This window comes from Corella eumyota, chromosome 1 (assembly GCF_963082875.1).
Source record: "Corella eumyota chromosome 1, kaCorEumy4.1, whole genome shotgun sequence".
Taxonomy (NCBI): Eukaryota; Metazoa; Chordata; class Ascidiacea; order Phlebobranchia; family Corellidae; genus Corella; species Corella eumyota.
The window spans coordinates 17,772,002-17,794,713 of NC_137490.1; the positions used below are offsets into that span (position 1 = coordinate 17,772,002).

The 22,712-nt window shown below is 29.0% G+C and overlaps 6 protein-coding genes across 6 annotated transcripts; 3 read left to right on the forward strand and 3 right to left on the reverse strand.

Moving 5' to 3' along the window:
- The first annotated feature begins 241 nt into the window (after nt 1–241).
- LOC145747443 (mRNA-decapping enzyme 1A-like) lies at nt 242–5,946 on the forward strand. Its single transcript, XM_082564884.1, has 10 exons — nt 242–598; nt 826–866; nt 978–1,105; nt 1,187–1,253; nt 1,354–1,597; nt 1,676–1,768; nt 1,962–2,826; nt 2,904–2,983; nt 3,075–3,254; nt 3,372–5,946. The coding sequence occupies exons 1-10, from the start codon at nt 458–460 to the stop codon at nt 3,489–3,491; spliced, it is 1,959 nt and encodes a 652-aa protein (XP_082421010.1). The 5' UTR covers nt 242–457; the 3' UTR covers nt 3,492–5,946.
- Nucleotides 5,947–6,384: 438 nt separating this feature from the next.
- LOC145750266 (trafficking protein particle complex subunit 2-like) lies at nt 6,385–7,640 on the forward strand. Its single transcript, XM_082566259.1, has 4 exons — nt 6,385–6,542; nt 6,690–6,808; nt 6,979–7,093; nt 7,186–7,640. Exons 1-4 carry the CDS (start codon nt 6,447–6,449, stop codon nt 7,282–7,284), a joined length of 429 nt encoding a protein of 142 aa, XP_082422385.1. The 5' UTR covers nt 6,385–6,446; the 3' UTR covers nt 7,285–7,640.
- On the reverse strand, nt 7,612–8,323 carry LOC145750275 (uncharacterized). Its single transcript, XM_082566271.1, has 4 exons — nt 8,185–8,323; nt 8,024–8,112; nt 7,900–7,963; nt 7,612–7,838 (listed from the first exon to the last, which is right to left on the reverse strand). The coding sequence occupies exons 1-4, from the start codon at nt 8,245–8,247 to the stop codon at nt 7,716–7,718; spliced, it is 339 nt and encodes a 112-aa protein (XP_082422397.1). The 5' UTR covers nt 8,248–8,323; the 3' UTR covers nt 7,612–7,715.
- Nucleotides 8,324–8,915: 592 nt separating this feature from the next.
- LOC145742756 (large ribosomal subunit protein uL1-like) lies at nt 8,916–10,618 on the forward strand. The gene is made up of 6 exons (XM_082560549.1): nt 8,916–8,981; nt 9,206–9,358; nt 9,602–9,750; nt 9,932–10,062; nt 10,142–10,270; nt 10,513–10,618. Exons 1-6 carry the CDS (start codon nt 8,977–8,979, stop codon nt 10,594–10,596), a joined length of 651 nt encoding a protein of 216 aa, XP_082416675.1. The 5' UTR covers nt 8,916–8,976; the 3' UTR covers nt 10,597–10,618.
- A 295-nt stretch (nt 10,619–10,913) lies between these two features.
- LOC145745029 (uncharacterized) lies at nt 10,914–22,383 on the reverse strand. Its single transcript, XM_082563017.1, has 18 exons — nt 22,139–22,383; nt 21,893–22,054; nt 21,695–21,781; nt 21,349–21,558; nt 21,112–21,150; nt 20,891–21,015; nt 20,542–20,650; nt 19,294–19,758; nt 19,117–19,204; nt 18,752–18,933; nt 18,217–18,376; nt 17,902–18,064; nt 17,543–17,678; nt 14,008–14,118; nt 13,815–13,903; nt 13,522–13,689; nt 11,522–11,989; nt 10,914–11,235 (listed from the first exon to the last, which is right to left on the reverse strand). Exons 1-18 carry the CDS (start codon nt 22,194–22,196, stop codon nt 10,981–10,983), a joined length of 3,075 nt encoding a protein of 1,024 aa, XP_082419143.1. The 5' UTR covers nt 22,197–22,383; the 3' UTR covers nt 10,914–10,980.
- Nucleotides 14,275–16,791, reverse strand: LOC145745040 (uncharacterized). The gene is made up of 7 exons (XM_082563029.1): nt 16,699–16,791; nt 16,474–16,581; nt 16,205–16,293; nt 15,942–16,109; nt 15,398–15,859; nt 15,138–15,335; nt 14,275–14,533 (listed from the first exon to the last, which is right to left on the reverse strand). Exons 1-6 carry the CDS (start codon nt 16,757–16,759, stop codon nt 15,171–15,173), a joined length of 1,053 nt encoding a protein of 350 aa, XP_082419155.1. The 5' UTR covers nt 16,760–16,791; the 3' UTR covers nt 14,275–14,533; nt 15,138–15,170.
- Nucleotides 22,384–22,712: the final 329 nt, after the last annotated feature.

Genomic DNA, 22,712 nt, shown 5'->3' on the forward strand with positions numbered 1-22,712 from the left:
ATTTTAAAGTAATAAACATAATCTAGAATTTCTGCAAACAGTTTTAAATGAATTTCGTACTAAATTATTTGGCAACATTAAAAATAAATGAAAAACTGGCAACATTATTTTACGTCGTACAAAAGGAGAAAGTTGCTTTGCTTTACCTTTCTATATACGGCGGTTTGCTTGCTGTTGCAAGGAGTTAATTATCGTTATTTTTGTATTTCTTTAATATGACATTGTAATGTTTTACAGGAATTATTCGTAACGACAGTAAGTTTATTGTATACGATTATTCGTTATTAATTTGTAACCGTGTTATTAAAAAAGCTTTGTAATAGTTATTATAAAAGCTTTGAAAATCGAACTATTTCGTCCGACAATTCTGACAGTTTAACATTCCAAGTTTCAATTTCTTTTTGTTTGTTGATTTCTATTCTGCTTCTTGATCTTCTGTTGTCTATCTAAAATTGAAATGGTAGCAAAAATGACGTCAAATGCAGAAACACGAATTAATTTGAAGACCTTACAACGACGGGATCCTTATATCTCCAATATTATTGATTCTGCAACCCAAGTTGCTGTTTATACATTTAGTCACACGAGTGGAGAATGGGTAATTAAACTAAACTTTTTTATTAAAATAATTACTTGTTTACTAAGCTAAATTATTACTTAAAATGAAATATTTTTTATATTTAACTCACCAATTGTTGCTATGATATTAAAATGATTGCTTGTTTTGTCATAATAAAATAATGCTTAAAGCCAAAATTTAAACTGCAAAATCCACAAAACAAAATTTATTTACTTTTAAATAACTCTTTGGCACTTTTATTGCAGGAGAAAACTGAAGTGGAGGGCACTTTGTTTGTGTATTCAAGGTAAAGGTTTTATGGCTGTTATGTTATATTGTGCTGTTAAATAAGTTTATTTTGTTTCCATCTGAATATATTTGATATTTGAAGAGTTTTAAATATTTTGATTATTTTTAGAGTTGCTCCCCCAACAGCAGGTTTTACTATTGTAAATCGGTTAAGCATGGACAATTTAACTGAACCACTAACTGACAAACTTGAATTTCAAAACCAAAATCCATTCTTGTTGTATAGAAATGAAAAATGTTAGTTTAACATAAAAAAATCTTTTAACATAGGCCTATATACCCTTAAACATGTAATGTAAATTTTTGTTTTTATTTCAGTGCAAATTTATGGAATTTGGTTTTATGATATGTACGATTGTACCAGAATTAGCAAGCTTTTAAAAGAGTAAGTCCTTAAAAAACGTCTTAATATTTAGTTCAACAAACTTAATTTTTTGATTTGATTTGACTTAAGCCTAATACTAACTAACAACTTTCATTTAAAGCTCTTGCCAAAGTGATCAGCAATTACCAAATTTAAATCCCCCTTTACCAAACAATGGAAATTTATCAAAAAATGTTGCTCCAATACCTTCTCCTCACTCAACTGGAAGCAGTGCCGCTTCATCAATATCTGACAATGTCATTGAGGAAGATAATTTGTCTAATCATAATACAAATCACAATGGAGCTAAGTCGGGTGTAAATATTATCCACATTCTTTTTAAAGCAAAGGATGATTACGATAAGGTTGGTTTTACTTTGTGTTTCTGCTTTAAATGGAAAGTATCATTGTTGTAAATTAAAATTTTTACTTTGTTTGTGTAGAAAAATGGAATTGGCTCTGACCAAAAAAATGCAAATGGTACTCCTTCTACTTTATTTCAACCTGTTCTAGAAAAATCTACTGTACCCAAAAAAGTAAATTTTTGCTAACAATGGTACCACCACAATATATGAGTCATAAGCTTTAAATTTAGTTTTTTAGTTAAAAACAGCATGATTCATGAAATAAACGAGTCCTATATCAATAACATTTTATTAATAGATTCATTTCCATATTTTAGAATTTTTTTTTTATCTGTCAGGCATTTAATCTATGCAAATTTTACAGTTAAATCTTGCTACTTTATTTGCTCAATCTGATGAACAAAAAAAAGAACCGCATCGTCCTTCATCTGCCGAAATATTTGATAAACTTAGACTTGGAAGCAACAACAATACTTCCAATGAACCCACTAAAAAACGGTTTGCAGCCCGCTCTCTTTCACTATCCCTGGGTTCCGATCAATCATTAGCACAAGCTGAAAATTTTTCAAATTCCCATTTAATAAATGGAACTATTTCTGTCGAAGAACTGGAAAGCCCAGTCTTGGGAATGTCGTCACGAAGATCTCGATATCATTCCAGTAGTGAAAGTACAACCAGAAGTAGTCACTCTCCCAATCTTCCCATCATGGAAGAATCAATTTTTAACAAACTTTTAGGAAAGCCTCAGTCATCTTCCTTTGAGAAGAAAGGCCTTCTTCCGCCTCCACCAACTCCCCTAACAACCGATTTATCACATTCTGCTTCTAATGTCCCATTACACATGCCACCAAAGCCAAAATTAATCCACAGATCTCAATCAAATCCTGGGAATATTATAAACTTGGTTCCGCTACCCACCCCAACTCATATAGAAAGCAATGGAAGTAGTCACACTACAGCATCGCCAATGCAGTTCGGTTCTTCTTTGCCTCCCCTGACCATGCCGACTCTGCATGAGAATTCTCATGGACTGGTCAAAAGTATCTCGGTAGCAAGTGGACTTGCACAAATGCCTCAGTCATACACAAACAATAAAACCCAGGTTGCTTCCACACTTCATGGCACAACAACTAGTCAGATTAAAAATGAACAATGTTTGTTGCTTTCTCCGCATGCTCTTAAGCCAAGTGGTATACCGAGAAATAATAATCCAACATCAACAATTACTAGTAAGTCATTTTCTCACTATAAGTTAAGAATTGCTGCAAAACTAATAACAGTTTCTAAACTATTTGTTTTCTTTTAGCATCAAGTAATCTAGTAATTACCCCGCCAATTACATCAACACAACCGCAACCCAATGTTTCAGGACCAATTACTGTCAATGTAAGTATTGGTTAATAGTTTAATAAAAAAATTCTATTTTAACAGTTAGACAACAACATTTTTTATTTTATGAAAACTTTGTTTCATCAAGGGTGTTGGATCAAACACTCAACAACCTGCAGCTTTAATTTCCCCCGAAGACTTTGTACATTCAAACTTTACCCCCCAGAAAGCCATGGAATTACTTTTACCCCCAAGTCAACCAAAACCCTTCGCCCCAACGCAACTGGATAAAAATCAGTTTGCTGCAACTCTTGTTTCTTTACTCCAGGTTTGAAATAAAGTATTTTGTAATCGTTTTTAAAACAAGCTATTTAAAGATTTTGTGATTATTAATTTTTTGCATGCTATGAAATAAATATTTATAAAACTTTATATGTTAATTTAGAATGATGACTCTTTTTTGACAACTGTTCACAATGCTTACTTGACTGGACTTAATAAAGTTAAGACGAGAGAAACACCTTCTGGTGATGCCCCATTAAATTTACTAATGTCGTGGAAATAACCAAAACAATTGAAAAAGTTTAACCCATGATTTATTAAAACGGGCATTACGTCCTTATTAAAAGGACTAAGCAAGTTGCAAAAACATTTTTATGACCACAGCAACATGTCTTGTTTACCAGAAGTCCTTAAAATCCTTTTAAATAAAGGTAAAAAAACAAATTTTCATATGAAAACAAAATCATTAAGATTTGTTGTAAAATGCAATAAAGAATTAAATGTTCCATTTAATTTATGTAATATTTAATACCGCCTATTGTGTTTTCTTTCCTATTGTGTAAAATGACAATGGGTTTTTGGATTATATCCATACTTTATTTTTTGTTCAGTTTCTTAATATAACTGCCTGCTTTTCTTTGTACATTGTATATTGTGTAATGTGGTGTAATATCTCATTTAAAAGCCAAATCTTAATTGTTTTGATAATCTTTTTGTATTAAAATAAACTAATTCTTTTAATAGGAATTTAATTAGTTGCATATAAAATGTGATAACAAGTCAATTTTTTTATAAAAACCACTTATGTTGTTTATTTTAGTTGGGCCATACATTAATTTTTAAATATAGGGTTGTAAATTTTGCTTTCTTTTGATAATTTAAGAAGGGCTATTGCCTTTGAATATTACTATGTGTTTTGTTATTTAGCTATTTAGTTTGTCAGCGTGAACAAAAGTGACCTGAATCATTTTTGTTAAAGGTAATTCGACTTTTCTGTTATTACAATTTTAACAATAATGACAGTATTAGAATTGACACGCTGACTGTGTATTGTATGCATTTGTTACCGTTTGTTTTCATTGCACTCTCCGATCTTGTTTAAAAGCGCTTTAGTTGTGCTTTTTTGTAACTTTTTTCTAACCTTACCTGTGGTTTTCGGAAAACGGGTAAATTAAAATAATCTTAATTCCTTTTGGAATTTTTGGGATATTAATTGCAGTAGTTTTAAATAATGTAAAAAGTCTTTAATGATCACTCAGTGTATATAATATTCTTCATTTTTTATGTTGTTTTATTGTTTAAAGTTTAATAACCAACAGAAAATAACTTTAAATCCTTTTGTTAGTAAAGAAAGTGTTTAAATTTCTATGATTTTTGTTGTTTTTTGATTTGTTGTTTTAGCACTAGTTTCAAGTTGTTTGTTTTTGTTAAGTAAATTTTCAGTTTTCTAACTGTTTTTGTTAGAATTATCAATATCTTGAATAATGCATTTTAAATTTACAATCCAGTGTAAATATGTCCATGCATTGTCCAGGATTGAATTGTTTTGTTTTATATCTTGTCCGTTGGGACACTATATTTAAATATATCATTGTATTGATTGTATTAATCAATATTTTAACAACCAATGAGTTTTTAAACATTAATAATATGTTTAAATTTTTTTGTATATTCGGTAAACAGTTATGACAATGTTAAAATATTTTTAATTTGATTTTTAAGTTAAAAGTTTAAAAAATTTAACGTCAATGTCCTACGTAAAACAATCTTACACAATAATATGATTGTTTTATTTGTAATTTGAGTAAAACAGACTTTTATTATCTTACTTGTGTGGTTTACTAAAATTTTTTTACAAAATTATATTTTGTTTACATGATGTTTTTTATTTAAATGAATAGGAAACTGTGTTAACCTTGTTGTGATACATGGATAAGAATTTGATATTTTTGTGTAGATACCCATGTTTTAAATAAGGTTTAACTTAAAAAAATCTTTATTTTAAATAGAAATTGTTAAGTAAACTCTTCGTATATTTGTTAAAATTTTTTTTTACTTTTATGAGGTTGCAAATTTGTAACATTTTTGCCTTAATGTGTAATTTGATTTTGTAAACAATTATTTTTGAAAAGCTGTAAATATCATTTTTTGTTGTAAAATTTTAATGTTCAATAGTTTATCAAATTCAAGTTACTCTAAAATGTGCTAAATTTTATCACCCCATTAAGAATTTGCGAATTCCACTTTTTAATTATTTTAAACCCGTCAAACTCTATCTTAAATTTGCATATAGCAAAATGTTTTTAAAAAACTGTGCAATGATCAATTTTGTATGCTAAAATGATTTTTTCTAAGCTTCAAATTTAAAAAGTTCATGCTTTTTTTTAAACACCTGTTTTTATGTCAATGTGTTTTTAACAATTTTTGAACAATTTTTTTGAAATCTTGCATTTAAAGTTCTTTTTTTAAACTATGATGCCAATTTAAATGTGAAAAAAAATTGATAAACTAAAATAAATGTCATTCTGTAAATTTACATGAAAATGCTAACTGTTGTTTTTAAATAATTTGTTTCAATAATTAAATCTTGAAAACCTAAAAACCTTTTTAGGTTTTAAATTCTGTGTAATATGTTTTTCGAAATTTAAAAATGTACAATTCTTTTTAAAATGGTTTTAAATCTGGTTCTTTTACCTTTTTTTATGTTTAGTACTTGTTTTATTATTCGTTAATACTTCGACCGTTTTCTTGTATGTTAATTTAAATGGATTTTAAAGGTTTTTTAAACACATCAAGAATTTACATTAAAACTATTATTAAATTCTTAAAACCAATACTATAGTAAATTTTTTCGTATCTGATTATCTTAAATTGTAAAAAAATGTTAATATCTGAATTTACTTAAAAATTTGCCAATAAACAATCACCACTACATAAATGTTATTTTTTGACTGTGCTGTTATACAATAAAATATAATCCAAAAACTTTTTACAAAAAAGGGGGGTCAAAGGAGATAACTTTTAAATTATTGTTTGAATATTGTTAATTTGACCACTGTTCTTTCTTAAAAAAATTTAAAGTGATTACACTAAAAAATTTACTATCCGTTAGTTGGGGCTGACAAGCTATGACTTCCGTAAATACGGGAAATCCCCTTTAAAACCGAAGGCTCTAAAGAAAAAAGTTAATACCGAAATTTAATACTTATTCAATATTTTAACATAAAAAATCAAGCTTATGTCTGGCAATTATTACTTTGTTATCGTCGGACATAAAGATAATCCGTTATTTGAAACTGACTTTAATTCTCAATCTCGGCCAAATGATGCTAAGGTAAGTAGATTTTATGTAACTGTTTCTTAACTTATTTTATATGTCCGTAGTATAGGTATAAACCGACGTAAATATATCAAGTTAATGTTGTTATTGTGTAATTTTTATGTGTGTTTATCTTTAAAAATATTTTATTAAATATTTTAGAAAGATGATCACAGACATTTAAACCAATTCATTGCTCATGCTGCATTAGATTTAGTGGATGAACATTTATGGAATACAAATGCTATGTATCTGAAAACCATTGATAAATTTAATGAATGGTAAGCACTAAGTTAGTAATTGTGTGTAGAAATTAAATACTTGTGTAGTAAAATAAATGTTTAAGTTATTTAATTTTATAAATTAATTCATAACTTTTTAGATTCTGTTTTACTGAATTAACATGTACATAACATGTTCTGTTTTAAATACATTTTTTTAAATTGTTTAGGATGGTATCTGCTTTTGTAACTGCAAGTAACATGCGATTTCTAATTTTACACAATGTCAAAAATGATGATGGAATTAAAACATTTTTCAATGATGTATATGAAATTTATATTAAAGTATGTATATATGTTATGTAAATAACTTTAAATATTAACATAACTCGAAATCTTAATCGAATGTTAAAACAAACATCATTAAATTATTTCAGCTTGCAATGAACCCATTCTATGAACTAAACACACCCATCAAATCACAAGCTTTTGAGAAAAAGGTTCAATTTTTTGGAAAAAGACATTTAAACACGTAATAAAAAATTTAGGTCCAATTTCAATTTTTGTTTGTACCTTAATGCACTTTGTTTATACTTCGATCAAAATTAAACATTAAATAGATAAATTTTATATGCCAATCCAAAATCATTTAATTGGTAAAAAAATTTAGCTTTTGGTAGTATACCAAAATTTAAGAATATCATAAAATTGATGGCATACCAAAATTTATTCTTCTGTATTTAAAATAAAAATTCTATTTCCCAATAAATTGAAAAACAAATTTAACAACACTCTTTTTTTTCTATTTTTGTTGCTGCAAGTTCTATTGGATTTATTAAACTTGCATTTAGTTAATACTTAAATAAATTTTAAATAAAAGATTTTATTTGACACCCAAGCACTACAAATTTGCCAATATATCTTTAACAGTTCATGTACACAAAAGTTTTATTTTTTTACACAATATTTAATGTTTGACTATGTTAACATCGATGTCTCGTGCAAGGTCTGCATAAATCTCCTTTCTGAAATTTTCCAGAACTGCATCCCTTGAGTACAGTTCCTTTTCCTCTACAGTTGCCAGATACAACTAAAAAATAAAATTGGTATAAAATTTGGTTCTTTTATGAAATACTTACATAAACATCCACCTTTTGCTGATGTTTTTCGGGGTTGATATAATCAGCAGGAAAAGGATTTCCCCATTTGTTCCATCTAAAAATACAATTTAATAAAAATTTCGTATGAGTTTTTGTTTTGGTTATAATTACTTACGATACATCTTCCTTGTTTAACGCTGTGTACACCATACAACTTGCTGTTAACATTCCTGCTCCAACATATGCACCCATTAAAGGCACCAACTAGAAATACCACATAATTTGGTTTATAAATTTTAAATATTAGGATTGTATTGTATTTTAAAATATACTTACGTCGGTGTGAACAGCCATTTGTTTTTGCAGACTGCGAAAAAAATTAAAAACAACACGCGCCATTGCAGATTTTTAAGTATAACTTTAGTATTGTAATCCTAAAAAAACTACAAAATGATAAATAAGTATTTTAAGAGAAAATCTTATTTAGTACATTCAATAAAATTGTGAAACAAAACGCTGGTTGAACTTGCTCGCTAAATAAAAATGGCGAAGTTCTGCAAACGTCTCGTATCGAGACAGCTAGAGTTCAGGCAAGCCCGGTTTCAACCAATCACAATCAAGCAAACGAAGTAAACAACTACGGTTGCTGAAATATGATTTGTTGTCAATTTTTCACGGTAGAGTTTCCGATTTTGTGATATTGAATTTGACTTTATTGAATTATAGATAAACTAATACAAGTTTAGTTCATCTATAATTGTATTAGTTTATCTATGATTGAATATCCAACAATAATTTAACATTTTCACTAAAATATGCACTAATAAAAAAAAAAAAAAACCATTAAATGTATAAGTCATTAGCAATCGTTTAAACACATTTTGCACATGTCAAAACTGTTAATGAACTTGAAAATACACAGCAAACCTAATACAATATGTATGTCACTTATGTATTGCTTATTAAAAACGAAATTTTACAAAACAATATTTATGTTTAAATTTTAATTCGGGAAAAATAATTATAACAGCGACCTCTATGCCGAAAGCAAATAAACCCACGGCTACAAAAAAATGAAAAAGTCTTTCCTTTTCGTTCATTGCTACGAGGTATCGACGGTTTATAAATATGAGGTATGTTTATCTAATTTAATCCATATATTTTGTAAATGTTAAATTCTAAAAATTCTTTATAATGGTTTTGTGTCCTATGATGAAATAATTTTGCATGTATTATCTAAATTAATTCTGTGTTGAGTAATTTTATTATGAACTGAGGACACGTGACTATAACTTAACTTCATATAATATAAAATTATTAGTTTTGTGTTTTATTAAATCTAATAAATTGGTTACAGTAAAATTACAAGAGACACACTGTACGAGTGTGTGGAAAATGTTATTAAGGGATCAAAAGAGAAGCCAAGAAAATTCTTGGAAACTGTTGAACTTCAGATTTCTCTGAAGAATTATGATCCACAGAAGGACAAGCGTTTCTCTGGAACAGTGAAGTAAGAACACCAAATGTGGTAGTCAATTATGACGGACCAATACCCTGGGTCTTTAATTAAAAGGGTAGCCCTATTTTGGGCAACTATATTAATACTGTATCAAGGTATAATTGCAACTTGATTTGTCTGTTTCAATTATAAATAAATTTAGCTATGCTGTGCTGAAAAAAAACTTTTAATTTTGTTATTAAGCTAATTTTCTCCTATTCTCGCACTTTTAAACTTAATACTTTTGATTTTTAGACTGCCCCATGTCCCTCGTCAGAAATATCGAATTTGTGTTCTTGGTGATGCCCACCATTGCGATGAAGCAAATGCAAATGATATTAGTTGCATGGACATCGATGCCTTGAAAAAACTGAACAAGGACAAAAAACTTGTTAAGAAATTGGGTAAAAAAATTGTGAATTTTGATAAAACGAATGAAATTGGTTTTCGATGATGTTAAAATAGTCTTTGTTTTAATTCCTGAAATAATGTGATGCAACTTCAATTACTGAGAAATCCAAAAATGTTTGTTTATATTTTAATGACATATTTAATCCGTTTCTAATTCTTTTTTTAATATTTCAGCCAAGAAATACGATGCCTTCATGGCTTCAGAATCTTTGATCAAACAAATTCCAAGATTGTTGGGACCTGGTTTGAATAAGGCCGGAAAGTTTCCATCTTTGCTAACTCATCAAGAGTCAATGACAGCTAAGGTAAATATCTTGAAAATTTATTCCCACAGAGCTGCGAAACTTATTAAAAAAATATTAATTAATTTTTTAATATTCTCAGGTACAAGACATCAAATGTACGATCAAGTTTCAAATGAAGAAAGTTTTGTGCTTGGCTGTTGCTGTTGGAAATGTCGGTATGACTGAAGATGAATTGGTTCAAAATCTTAACTTGGCCATCAACTTCTTGGTAAAATATTTATTTAAGACTAAAAAATTTTATATTTTTCTCGCACACGCTAGAACCCAGTTGATAGAATGTTGATTGTGGCGTAGAAAGTGTGCTAAATTAACACTCAAGGATTCGCTAACACCAAGCCCAATAAATGGCTGGCGTTTGATAGTAACCTCGGAGACAAAATCAATTTTAAAAATATTTTTTTAACTAGTTGTTTTAGGACCCTGACTAAATTTCTTCATATTTTGACATAGGTTTCTTTGTTGAAGAAGAACTGGCAAAACGTTCGATCTTTAACTATTAAAAGCACAATGGGAAGACCACAAAGATTATATTAAATAAAACATATCTCCCACACAATTATTATTCTGCTTGATTTTTAACTTTAGACAGTGAAATTAGGTGTAAAAGAGGCTTTGATTTAAGATGTTTTTTAACAAAAATAAACCCAGACTTTTACGTTACGTAATTAAAAGAAACCTTAAAACATCAAATACATATTTACTAAAGCTTAATTTTAAAGAAAAATTGAAATATTATAATGTATTTCTAGCTATCCATTAATGGTAAATTCTGACTGTCGAAGCAAGTAATTGCACGAACATTTTAGCTTAGGCTATTCAATATTTTATACAGACATCACGTTTACTTAAAAAAAAGATCACGATACAAAGAATTTTAATTTGAATATATGGTATATGCTTTAAACAAATTGTAGAAGCCTAATTAGAAAGCATCGTCAAGAAATATACCGAGAACGCAGCAAAAAAGGTAGAAATCGTAAAAGGGGATAGCATAGTTGAACCACCACCACTTTCCTGAGCAATCAAGGATTGATAATTAGCGAGAGATCCAGGAAAATCAGTGAACAAGCCATCAACTCCAAGATCGATAAATTTTTTGTATTCAAAGTAAGGATCGCTACCGTAATCATAAGCAAGAAACATGTACTCGTTTCTAAACGTGTATGGATGTACCTGAAAGTTATAAACAATTTAAAGAATGTTGTTGACATTTGATTAATGATAAATTGTAGTAAATTTAAACCACATATTGACTTAATTAATCAAAAAAAAGGTTTAATTTTAAAACTAAGTCATTTTTTTAATTTTAAGCAAGTAATTTGCTTTTTAAAACAGACGTGATAAATTAAAACGTGTAAAAATAAAACAGCAATTATCTGCTTTTAGTTTTTGGCACTGTCTTATAATTCCCGTTAAAACGAGCCGCGCGACCATTTATAAATATTTATAGAATACGTACCTTCAAGCCATAAGAATGCGCCTTTGCAAGAAAGTCCGTTTCGGACAGCACTTGGTTAGTAGCGGGGTTAACTGTAACGATAGCAGTTTTAGAGGGACCTAGGCCGTAGCAATAATCTGCAATTTCGCCCATCTTAGCAAGTGAAATGGTGGCCTCAATAAGATATATTAGAGGCAGTTTTGTTAGGGGAGACATGTACTTTAGACTATCTTCAGAAAATGACTGAACAAAACAAGGCGAAGTAGATTTGTCGTAGCCATGTTTGTTCAAAGACTGAATTAGCAAATCTTCCATTGTTGTACCACTCATTTTTAGGAACTCGTTGAAAAATACTGGAATTTTAGTTTCTGGGTAAATTCCGATAACTCGATTGTTGCTGCTGTTTTTTGCGACAGCAACATATTCATCAAAAGAAGCCATTGCAAATTTGCCATTGTAAGATTGATCTCTGTAGGAACGTGTCTGTATCTATAAATTAAGTTTAAAAAAGATATTTAAAATGTAATAATACGAACACTTGTACTGGTAGCCCAATTATTGAGTACTAGTTTTAATTACATGTCAGGTTTACTAAGTTATGCAAAAAATGCACAAACATGAATATAATCATGACAATTTAAAAATAACGTTCCAAAACTCGTTTCCGCAAATGACTACCACAAAACTAGGCCTAAGATAAATCGTGATATGCAAAGATAGAATGATTTTTATATTTTATTAAAACCAATTGTTGTTTGTTATTTAATTTTAGTTGTGCAGATAATTATTTACACAGGATATATTATAAGTAACAAAAAGTTGTAAAATGGTTAAAGGATTGACATTTTTAAGAGAATTTCGCATCGTTCTTCCGTTTACAGTGGACGAATTTAATGCTGGCTATCACTGGTCTGCAGCTCATTCTAATAAAATCAAAACTGGGGGAGGCGAAGGTGTTGTTATTCAAAGCAACCAACAAATAACTGACGATGGGAAAGTAGGACGTTGCACGAAAAATGATATTTTGTTTAAGAATTCATGCCCGAAGGCAATGGAAGAAATACTGCAAGGCGATTACGTAATGAACCAAGTAACGAACGATTTTTACCCCTATGTGTACACAGTCTTTTCCAATGAAACCCTCGGAAGATCATTTCATCTGACAAGCTATACTCTGTGTCTAAAAGATTTCGGAACAGAAAGCAATGCGTTTCAGTTATCACACGATGATCTAGCAAACCGAAGAGTCGCGTTTTATGATATAGCGGATAACAGCAATATTCCGCATAAGGTCGATCCAAAGTTTGATCCGAACCTAATAAGTTGTGCAAAGGCAGAACGAGGTCCACTATCCGCGGATTGGATTGAACAACTAAAAGCAAAAACCAAAGCTTGGGAACAGACAAATGTTGGAAAAGAGCCGGCGTACATGTGCGTGTATAAGCTTATTACAATACAAGTGGATTTTCCTGAATTACATCAAAGCAAAATTGTAAGGGAATTGGACCAAATGACAACCATCTCTACGTTTAAATTTTACAGGACGGCCTACTGTCAAGCTGATAAATGGTTTGGCTTAACTGAATCGGAAATACGCCAATTAGAAGAAAACTTGGCCAAAGAGTTAGTCAAGTTAGTACAAGAGGGCACCATGAAAAAATTTCTTGTATTTTAAGAAAGTGACGTTTTTTTATAAAATGATATGTACTTGTACTGTATTGAATGTTATATTACTGGAAATTTTGTTGCAACTTTGCTATTTAAATTGTGAATGTTTTCGTTTTTAATTGCATAGATTAATGTTGTAATGCTTGCACAAATAAGAAATTACCATATACTGGTAATATGTCAATAGTACATAGTAAATGTAAATAGTACTAGAGGCTGGTAAATAAGTCATATTATATCATGTTTTTTTGTTAAACGTGCGTTTATTTTTGTAAATATTTAAACATGTATAAGGGGAAAATGTTTAATAATTAACTACTTAAATACTAAATAACTAATAAAATATAATATACCTTTTTCAAAGTTTGAAGTTCCTCCAATGTGAAATCAATTGTAAAATAATCCGTTCTTGATTTCCCGGCAATTGTGTAAGTTTTAATACGATCTTTAAACTCAGGTCTTGTGTGAACATTAGTGGACGCATTCAACCAAGGTTCATGCGTACAAACCAACTTTGCATCCTAAGGCAAAAAACAAAATACAATAAAGGACTCGTTTTAACAAACCGTTTTTTCATAAAATTTTATAGTATCATAGCTGCAAGATTTTTAAAATAAACTTTTTTTTGAGTGAATATGTAAGTTACTTTTGTAACAGCAAGATCGCACTCAATAACATCAGCTCCTTCTTCAATAGCTAATTTGTAAGCTTCAACTGAATGTTCCGGTAGCCTACCTGTAGTTGTATGTTGAGTTAAGATATCGTTTAACTATTAACAACATGTTTAATAAGCCAACAGATAGTATATTGGTTAAATAAATACAAAAAGGTTGTCTTACCTGAGCTTCCACGATGAGCAATAATTAAAGGACGATCTGCCGGCAATCCTTCAATCACTCTATCATCAGACGCTACGCACCAAATATAACTGCACCAAACCAACGCAAAAACTGGGGAAAAATCAAAAATGATGGTTTAAATACTCTACCCTTCTGACTATACAAAATTGATGATAAGTAAAAACTCACCGTAAAAACACTTCATAACGATATACACTTTCACTAACCAAATGTGTTAATAATAATTGATACAGGAACTTTTTATGCTGTCGGATCTACATAAAACTTCGAGCACTGAACAAACGAATGGGTCCATTCAGTCAATACAAGGCATTAAAAACGTCCCAAATTTTCGCAAACAAACACAAATAAGGAAATCGCATTGTAGACTTATTGACGCAGTATGTGGTTCAGTATTTTGACAGTTGATTACCCTTTATATGAACAGTGTTTCGTGTGGACCATGTTTGCACAAATGCGAAATCAGGCCATTTTGCGAAATTGGTGATGTAAATTTTAAGAACTCCTAAATCAAAAAAAAGCAAGCTATTACATTTTTTAAGTTAACGCGTTTATAGATCACTTAACATAAAAAAAAAACTAAATAAATATAAAAAAAAGGTGTCATATGGTGCATTTTTACGGGGCTTTTTTGCGTTTTTTTTATTTGGTTTAAAAGATTGTAACTTTTGTACTGGCTTGGTCACAAAAAAAATGAATTCTCATTAAATACCGGACCCAAAGTTGAGATCAGTTTAGGTGGACTCGACCAGTATTAAATAACTTAAACGTGGGATCGCAATAATACCCAAACATCTTATTAACAGCAGTTTACAAATATATAACCCCGTCTAAAAATACGCTGCTTATCTTAAGTAAACAGTAAACGAAAAAGTAAAAAATAAATGTATTAAATAGAACTACGTTTGGGATGTTTTTTCGTCAACAAAACTAGACCTAATTATGTCACTCAAACCATTGGATAAGGTGTTTTAATTCTAGGTTATTTTCTATTTATATAACTTAACTTTTAAATATATTTGTAAAAAAGTGATCAGGCGCATGGAAAAAGAGAAAAAAAAGTGTAACGATAGCGAAAATAAATATTACAAACAAACAATGTTTAGTACCTCAATTGAAAATTTATACACAATGCCCAAGCACTACTTTGGAAATTTCTCATCTAAATAATTAGATAATGACCACGAAAAATCAGCGAACATTCCATCAACCTGAAGTTTAACAAACATCTCGTATTCTCTATATGGATCACTACCGTAATCCCATGCTAGGAACATATATTCATTTCTCATAACCCACGTATGGACCTTAACAAAAGAATTTAAAATAATTAATGTCTATGAATTGATGTACTTGTGTTACAACTTACCTTCAAGTCTAAAGCATGCGCTCTTTCAATAAAATCAGTTTTTGCAGAAATATAATTTGTTTTTGGATCAACTTGCACAATAAGTTTTTTATCAGGACCCAAACCATACAAAAACTTCGACAAATCTTTCATTTTTGAGTTATTTAATTCCTTCTTTGTTAGGTATATAAGAGGTAGTTTGGTAGAAGGTGACATATACCGAAGACTGTCTTCAGAAAAAGATTGAATATAACAAGTTAGTGTAGGTTCTGTATACCCATGTTTTAATAAGGAAGCTAATAATAAATCTTCCATCGTTGTGTTAGTAAGAAATTGGTTGTAATATTCAGGATTTTTAGTCTCTGGGTAAATTCCAATAACACGCTTGTTGCTGATATTTTTTGCAACAGCAACATATTCATCGAAAGTTGCAATTGAAAATTTGCCATTGTAAGATTGGTCCCTGTACGGTCTTGACTGCACCTAAAAAAATTTAAAAAAGTAATGAAAATACTTTTTTTTAATTAAAAAATAGAAAGAACATAAAATAAACATTACTACATACTTTTCTTATAGTTTTTAGTTCTTTAAGGGTAAAATAATTGGCAAAATAATCAGTTTGTTTAACACCATCGATGATGTGTGTTTTAACACGGTCTCGAAACTCTGGTCTTGAGTGAACGTCGGTTGTTGCATTCAACCCAACATCATGTGTGCATATTAAATACAGATCCTAATCTCGAATAAAATCACAACAATTTTTAAAATTAAAAATTTTTTGGATTGAATTTATTTTTTAGTGGTTAGAAAATAAAAATTTTAGCAAACCTTGGTTATTCCAACATCACATTCAATAATATCAGCACCTTGACGAACTGCTAATTTATAAGCTTCTACTGTGTGTTCAGGAAGCATTCCTGCATGGAACATAAATTTAAACTAGATTAGCACAAAAAAATTAAAAAGCATTTTTTTCCTAATTTAATGTTGATAAAAAATGCGCCTTTTACGATCTAGACATTGGTTGAAATGTTATATATATATAATATTAGTTTTGTTTCATAATAACAATTATTTAATTAATTAAAAATACTTACCACAACTACCTCGGTGTGCAATAATTAAAGGTCTGGTTTGTGTTGGATTATCATATATTAACGATTCTGTTATTATCAATCCAACAACACAAAATACAAACAAAAAAACTAAAAAAATAAAAATGATTTAATAAAATTACCAGATAATTAGGAAATGATTTTATTATTAAATAAAATTATTATTACTAGGTTGTAAGTTATAACCAATAATTAAAAATTACTTACCAGAAATTTTTAAATTTATTCGATTTCTCCAAATAAAAAATATATTTTTCCACTTTTTCATAATTGCAAATTTAACCTAATTTTTAACACATTCTGAAAAAAACAAATTTTCACAATTATTGTAAATGAATAATCAAAAATTTCAATGAATACTACCATATTTTCAAATGACAAATTTTGTTTAGAAATATAGAAGATCATCAAAAGAATGTGAATAAGAAATGGATGAAATTTAAAACAATGAAATTAATAATACACAAATGCTATTGTACAATGTTGTTAGTAACACAGATAAATTTATGTTTTAAAATGAATTACAAATATTGTTGACAAAAAACACAAAATTTAAAATATTGCAACATTAGATTAATGTTAACCGAAAAAACAGATCTAATATGAAGTAGAAGACAAATTAAATTATGGAAGATAAAAATGTACACGCTTAAAACACTGCAGATTACTTTTTTGCATAACTGTTCGCTAAAAACTAAAATTTCATAACAATAGTTAATTTTTAAACAAAAATTTTTCTAGTATTAATAGGTTGTAGATGGAAGACAATAATGCAACAAATGGAAGACAAAAAATAAAATTTTAACATTGGCCTAAAAAATATTATGAAAAATTTAAAATTTGCATTAAGAATTAATACACCAGCCAAGTACCCTAAACATCACTAATAAAGAAATAATTAACCCAAGTAATTAAGTGCTTTCCCTTCACAATAGATGGAATAAAAATACTTTTAAAAAAACAAAAATGTTTTTGCCTAAAATTAACTATAAGTCAACGTCGTCATACACCTCGTCAGGGTTTATGTCGTTTTGAAGCTGTTTTAATTTACCTAACTGCAACAAAGAATTAAGAATTGAGAGTTCGTAGAGAATAAAGAAAAGTAGGATTAGTAACAGAGCTTGGATGACGATTGAGTGATTTAATCTCATTCTAAGATGTTGGCAATCTTCCTCAGTGTTTTTTACCTTCGACAAAAACATATAAGTCCTAACTAGATATACATATACATGCGGTATAGGTTGCTCTTTTTACTTACTAGTAAACTGTAAGCAAATGTTAAAAAATGTAAAAAATTTAATTATTTAGTCAAAATGTAAAAAAATTGAATCTTTTCTTAAACTAGATATAAATGCAAAGTTTGCCAGTTTTTAAGTAAAAGCTAAACAAAAGTTTTATCTTCAAACTTACAATTTTTTTCAGACTTGCCACTTCTTGAGTGAGTTTGGTTAAGTCCGAGTTTGGGTTTATATGATTTTGGTGGTTAGCTTGAGTAAGAGGTTGTGGTTTTACCTTTTTTGGTGTTTTATCTATCAAATGGTTGGGTGCAGTTTTATCCAGTCTAACTTTCAACCTTTAAAAGTGACATAAAAATAAATATTACAAAGTTCAAAAAAACTAAAACAATCTTGTTAATTTGATTTGAAAATTTATTTTTTTTAAATCATCTGATAATAACCACACATTTCTTCAACATTTTTTACCGAAAACAGAGTAACTAATTACCTATGTTCAAATCTAGACTCTCTAGTTTGGTGAGTATTCCAAAATTCCTGCACACTTCCCCCAATATCAATAATCTCCTGATACAAGATCAGAAATCGATCTCGAGTTAATGTATCTTCATTATTTCCACCCAAGTTTATTCTTATTGTGGTTGTTGTACCTATAAAAAATAGAATGAAAGTTTAGTTAAAGAAGTGATTTAATTGTTAGTGGCAGTACTTTTTTATATTTATTTATCATCGATGTGGGAAGGTCAACTTCATATCATAAACATAGAATAACATCAGTTACCCCAACCCAGTCTCTAGTTGCCTTTGGCAGTTTGGAACATTATATATTATAATTGTCTGATAAGTAAGCTGCTAATTAAGTGTTGGTGCTGATTAAATGTTGGTGCTGATTAAATGTTGACAGCATGACAGAAATGGGAATCGAACCAACAACCTCTTGTAGTGAGTCATGCGCTCTAACCACTATACCATGCTGCCAGTACTTAAAATTAAAATTTAATTAATTATAAGAGTTTAAAACTTACCTGGTGAAACAATCCCTGAGCTGGGTTTGACATGATATCTTTCTGGAAAGTTGGTTTTCACCTTAAAGGCCACACTTTTGTTACTATTGCTGTTCTCAGGACACCTCAATACAACACAAGCTCGATATCGACCACTATGTTGGTCTCTAGATGGCTCATCAAATACAACTTCATATGATGGACTAAAAATAAAAAAAAAATAAAATTAATAATTCATTAAAGGTATATATATTAGTAATAAAGTATTAAACATAAGTATATGGGCCTACCGATTTTTATAAGCCAAACAATAAAAGTATAAAAGTTCCCCTAAAAAGGCATATTGTTTATTGTTTATATTAAGCATATTGTTTATAGTTTATTACCTCATTATTAGTAACGAACCCAGTTTAACTTCACCCTGCGGTTTGGTAATCTGATTTGAAGAACTCTTTTTCGGTTTAACTGAGGTAGCTAAAAACATTTAAAAAATGTGAAAAATCGTAATAAAAGTATTTACAATTTAAAAGGATTAATAGAAAAAACAATAAAACATGACTTACCTTTATTGCTTGTATTTGATGACATCAAACTGTTGTTTGAAGGGCTAGAAACATCTGGTATTACAACCTGGCTTTCAGAACTTGTTCTTCCATTTGATCTTAAATGAATATTATCCATCGAATCTCCTGGTTCTGCATGTACTAATGCAATTGTTGACTTATAATTAATACTTGAAGAGTTAGAATGTGTTTTCTTGTGTTTTCTAAGATTATGAATCTCGTTAAAGGCAGGCTCAGACTTGGCACGGTTTCTGCTTGATAGCAAATCATTGTGATCAACTTTTTTCAAGGGGGTAAGCGTGGGGGTGTCTTCTTCTAAAATCGATTCATTGTATTCTGATTTTTCGTCGTCCAAGTTGTTGTTTTCTTCCATTTTTGATTTGTGGATTGGAGTTGCTGTGGTGGAGGGAATTGGTTCTATGTCAACGTCACTGTTCTCATTTTTTAACTCTTCGATGTTTTCTTCTACGAAATGATTTAAAATTTATTATTGACTTAACATAAAAATCTTAATCCTAATAGAATTAACAAAAAAAACAAAGAGCAACAAACAAAAAATTATAAACAAAGAAGATTAAATACAACCCTAAGCCAAAAATCCAAATTGCTACAATTTAAATAACTGGATTATAAATGGTTTTTAAATTGTGCTATTTTTAAATGTATGCCATGAACTAATTGCATTATTCACGATCAATAACATTTAGTCAACCACAACATTTGTAAAAATGGATTTAATGTTATTGTACTGTCATAGAAGTATCCTGTACAGTATATCATGGCCCACCCATAATGTTAACAAAGGTAATAAGGATGTGTAACAATTATGCAGCTACTTCCTATTCAATTTTGCAAATCACTGTCCAACAAAATGTAAATACTGACACATCCTTAATTAAATGATCAATTACTTGTATTTATTTTTATTGCGTCAGATGCAATTTATTAAAAATGTAGCAAAATTCCATTAATATTAACTATTGATTGTTAAAAATTTCAACAGAAAATTTTATACAGTTTTTATAATTACAAAATATACATTTTTTGTATTTTGCAAAAAGATAAAATGTAAACTATTTTTAAAACGTTATTGGCAAATAACTTAACACTATTAAGATTAAAGTTTTACTATGTCAAAGTAGCCATAAAAATGTCAAAAATATAAATTATATGTGAAAAAAGACCAAGCCAACACATGCTTAGTGTTGACTTTAGAATTTAACTATCAACAAAACAAACAGAACTCACCCAACAAACTATCAGCTTCTTCTGAAGTTGAACGATCAGCATCACAATATTGAAGATTAAACTGAACTAAATCATCTGGAAAAGGCGGGTAACTATACTCCCAATCATCCTATACAAAATGGGATTTTTCTAGTTAAATTTAAATGTTAGCTTTAAACCAATGCCACACAGAACTGTATTGAAATATTGCAGTTTGTAATAGGTTCAAAGGTTTGTAGTATGATTCATTTAAAAAATAATGAAAAACCATCTTGCAAGCACTATATCATTATTAGCAGCATGGTCATAAAAACGCCTTGTCATAGCCTTTTTACTCTATTGATCTATTGTAATTAAAATAAAAATTTACCAGTCCATTCATATATTTTGATATTTGATCAGGAGCTACATGTTGTTTAAGATCTTTAAAACTGCAAAAAACTGTTCGCTTTCGTTGTTCTTCTGTCATCCAATTTTTAACAACTTTCCAAATTGCTACATACAAAAATATGCAAATAAATTAATGTTTTATTAACTATGTTAATTCAAGTAGAAAAATTTAGTAGGTGGACACAAGTAATAAATACTTACCATTCATTATCCAGGGCATTTCCAGAATAATAATTTTTTCTACAAAACAAACATGAAATTACTGTTAATATAAACTTCTAAATTTATCAAAAATTGAACTGCAACATATAAACAATAACTTTAACAAGAAACAGCATTATTAACTAATAGTAAAAAAATTGATAATAATTAAAAGCAAAACATAAAAAGTCTTGTTATCATGTTAAGTTCAATAAAAAATCTTTTGATATAACTCACCTAACATTTCTGGAAAATAATGGGTAAAACAATCCAACATAAACTTAATTCCACCTAGATCTACATTGGCTAAAGATGATTTGCTGACATCCATTAAAAAAGTAATATGCTTTCCAGGTTCAGCTTGCTGCATTCTTTCCAGCCAAAAAGTAAGCAACTTCTGAGTTTGAGCTTTCATATCTTTAGTTTGTAGTCTCGTCACAAAATACACTGCACATAATGAAGCCTTTAAGAACAACTACTTAAATACAATTTCTTATAAAGATGTTATTGACATCCACTAAATAAAAGCTTTAGTATTATGGAAAACAATGAAATCATCATCACAAAACGTTTAATTATCTACTTAATCTAGTTTCATCTTTAGCTCTTCCATGAAGATAAATTATTCCTTTTTTCATTAAAGAATCTCCCAGATCACCCACTTTAAGATCTAAACAATGAAAAACAACATGATTATCAATCATAGAATAAAAAAAAGACTGTTTTACAAAAAAAAAATTTTGACTGAAGGAATTTATGAATTGTTGAAAAGAAAAATGACCTGGTATATTTTTTTCTTTTCTCCAACGAAATGTGTCATTTGCCAACTTTACTGCATCCGTTACATTTCCTTTTCTCCAGTTAATAAAACAAAGAGCGTAAGTATCATTTTGATTTAAACGATAAATATCTCTCTCATCAAAAGTGTTACGAACTTCGGTATCTAAAAAAAACAATAACAAAAAATAAAATCACTTGTTCAATAACAAATTATCATATGTTAACTATAAATCTTAAATTTGCAAACCTTCAATAAAGGATTGAAATTTCTCACGAAACTCTTTTATGTGCACAGAATTATCCATTTTTAATTTCGTTATTTTTGTATTGACTAACAACTAAAGTGAATTAGCACCTAAAGGCCATCTGAGATTGATTTTCTAGTTACTGCAAACGTAAAACTTAGACACAGCAGCTGTACCGCGAAAAAACTAGCAAAAATTCCACTAACAAAATATAAACAAATACAAGTACAACTAAAACACGAGTAAATTATTTTTCCTTTGTAAAAAGTAAAGCAAACCAAAAAGTAAACAAAATCAATAACAAACGTGACGTAAAGAACCGGTACGTGACCTCACGTGACCAAACAAAAATCTTACTTGTTTTTAAACGATATTGCTTTATTATAAACTTTTTGTTATTTATTTTAATTTTTTTAAAACTAATTTAATTTTACAAATTTAAGAAAACAAGTTGAGTTTCTAAGTTGGTCATTTATTGTTGATTCAGCTGAGTGGTTTAGTAACCTAGAGAAACTATTGACGCCAAATCAAGATTGTGAATTTTGCTACTTGATTATTTAATTAATTTGAATTTCC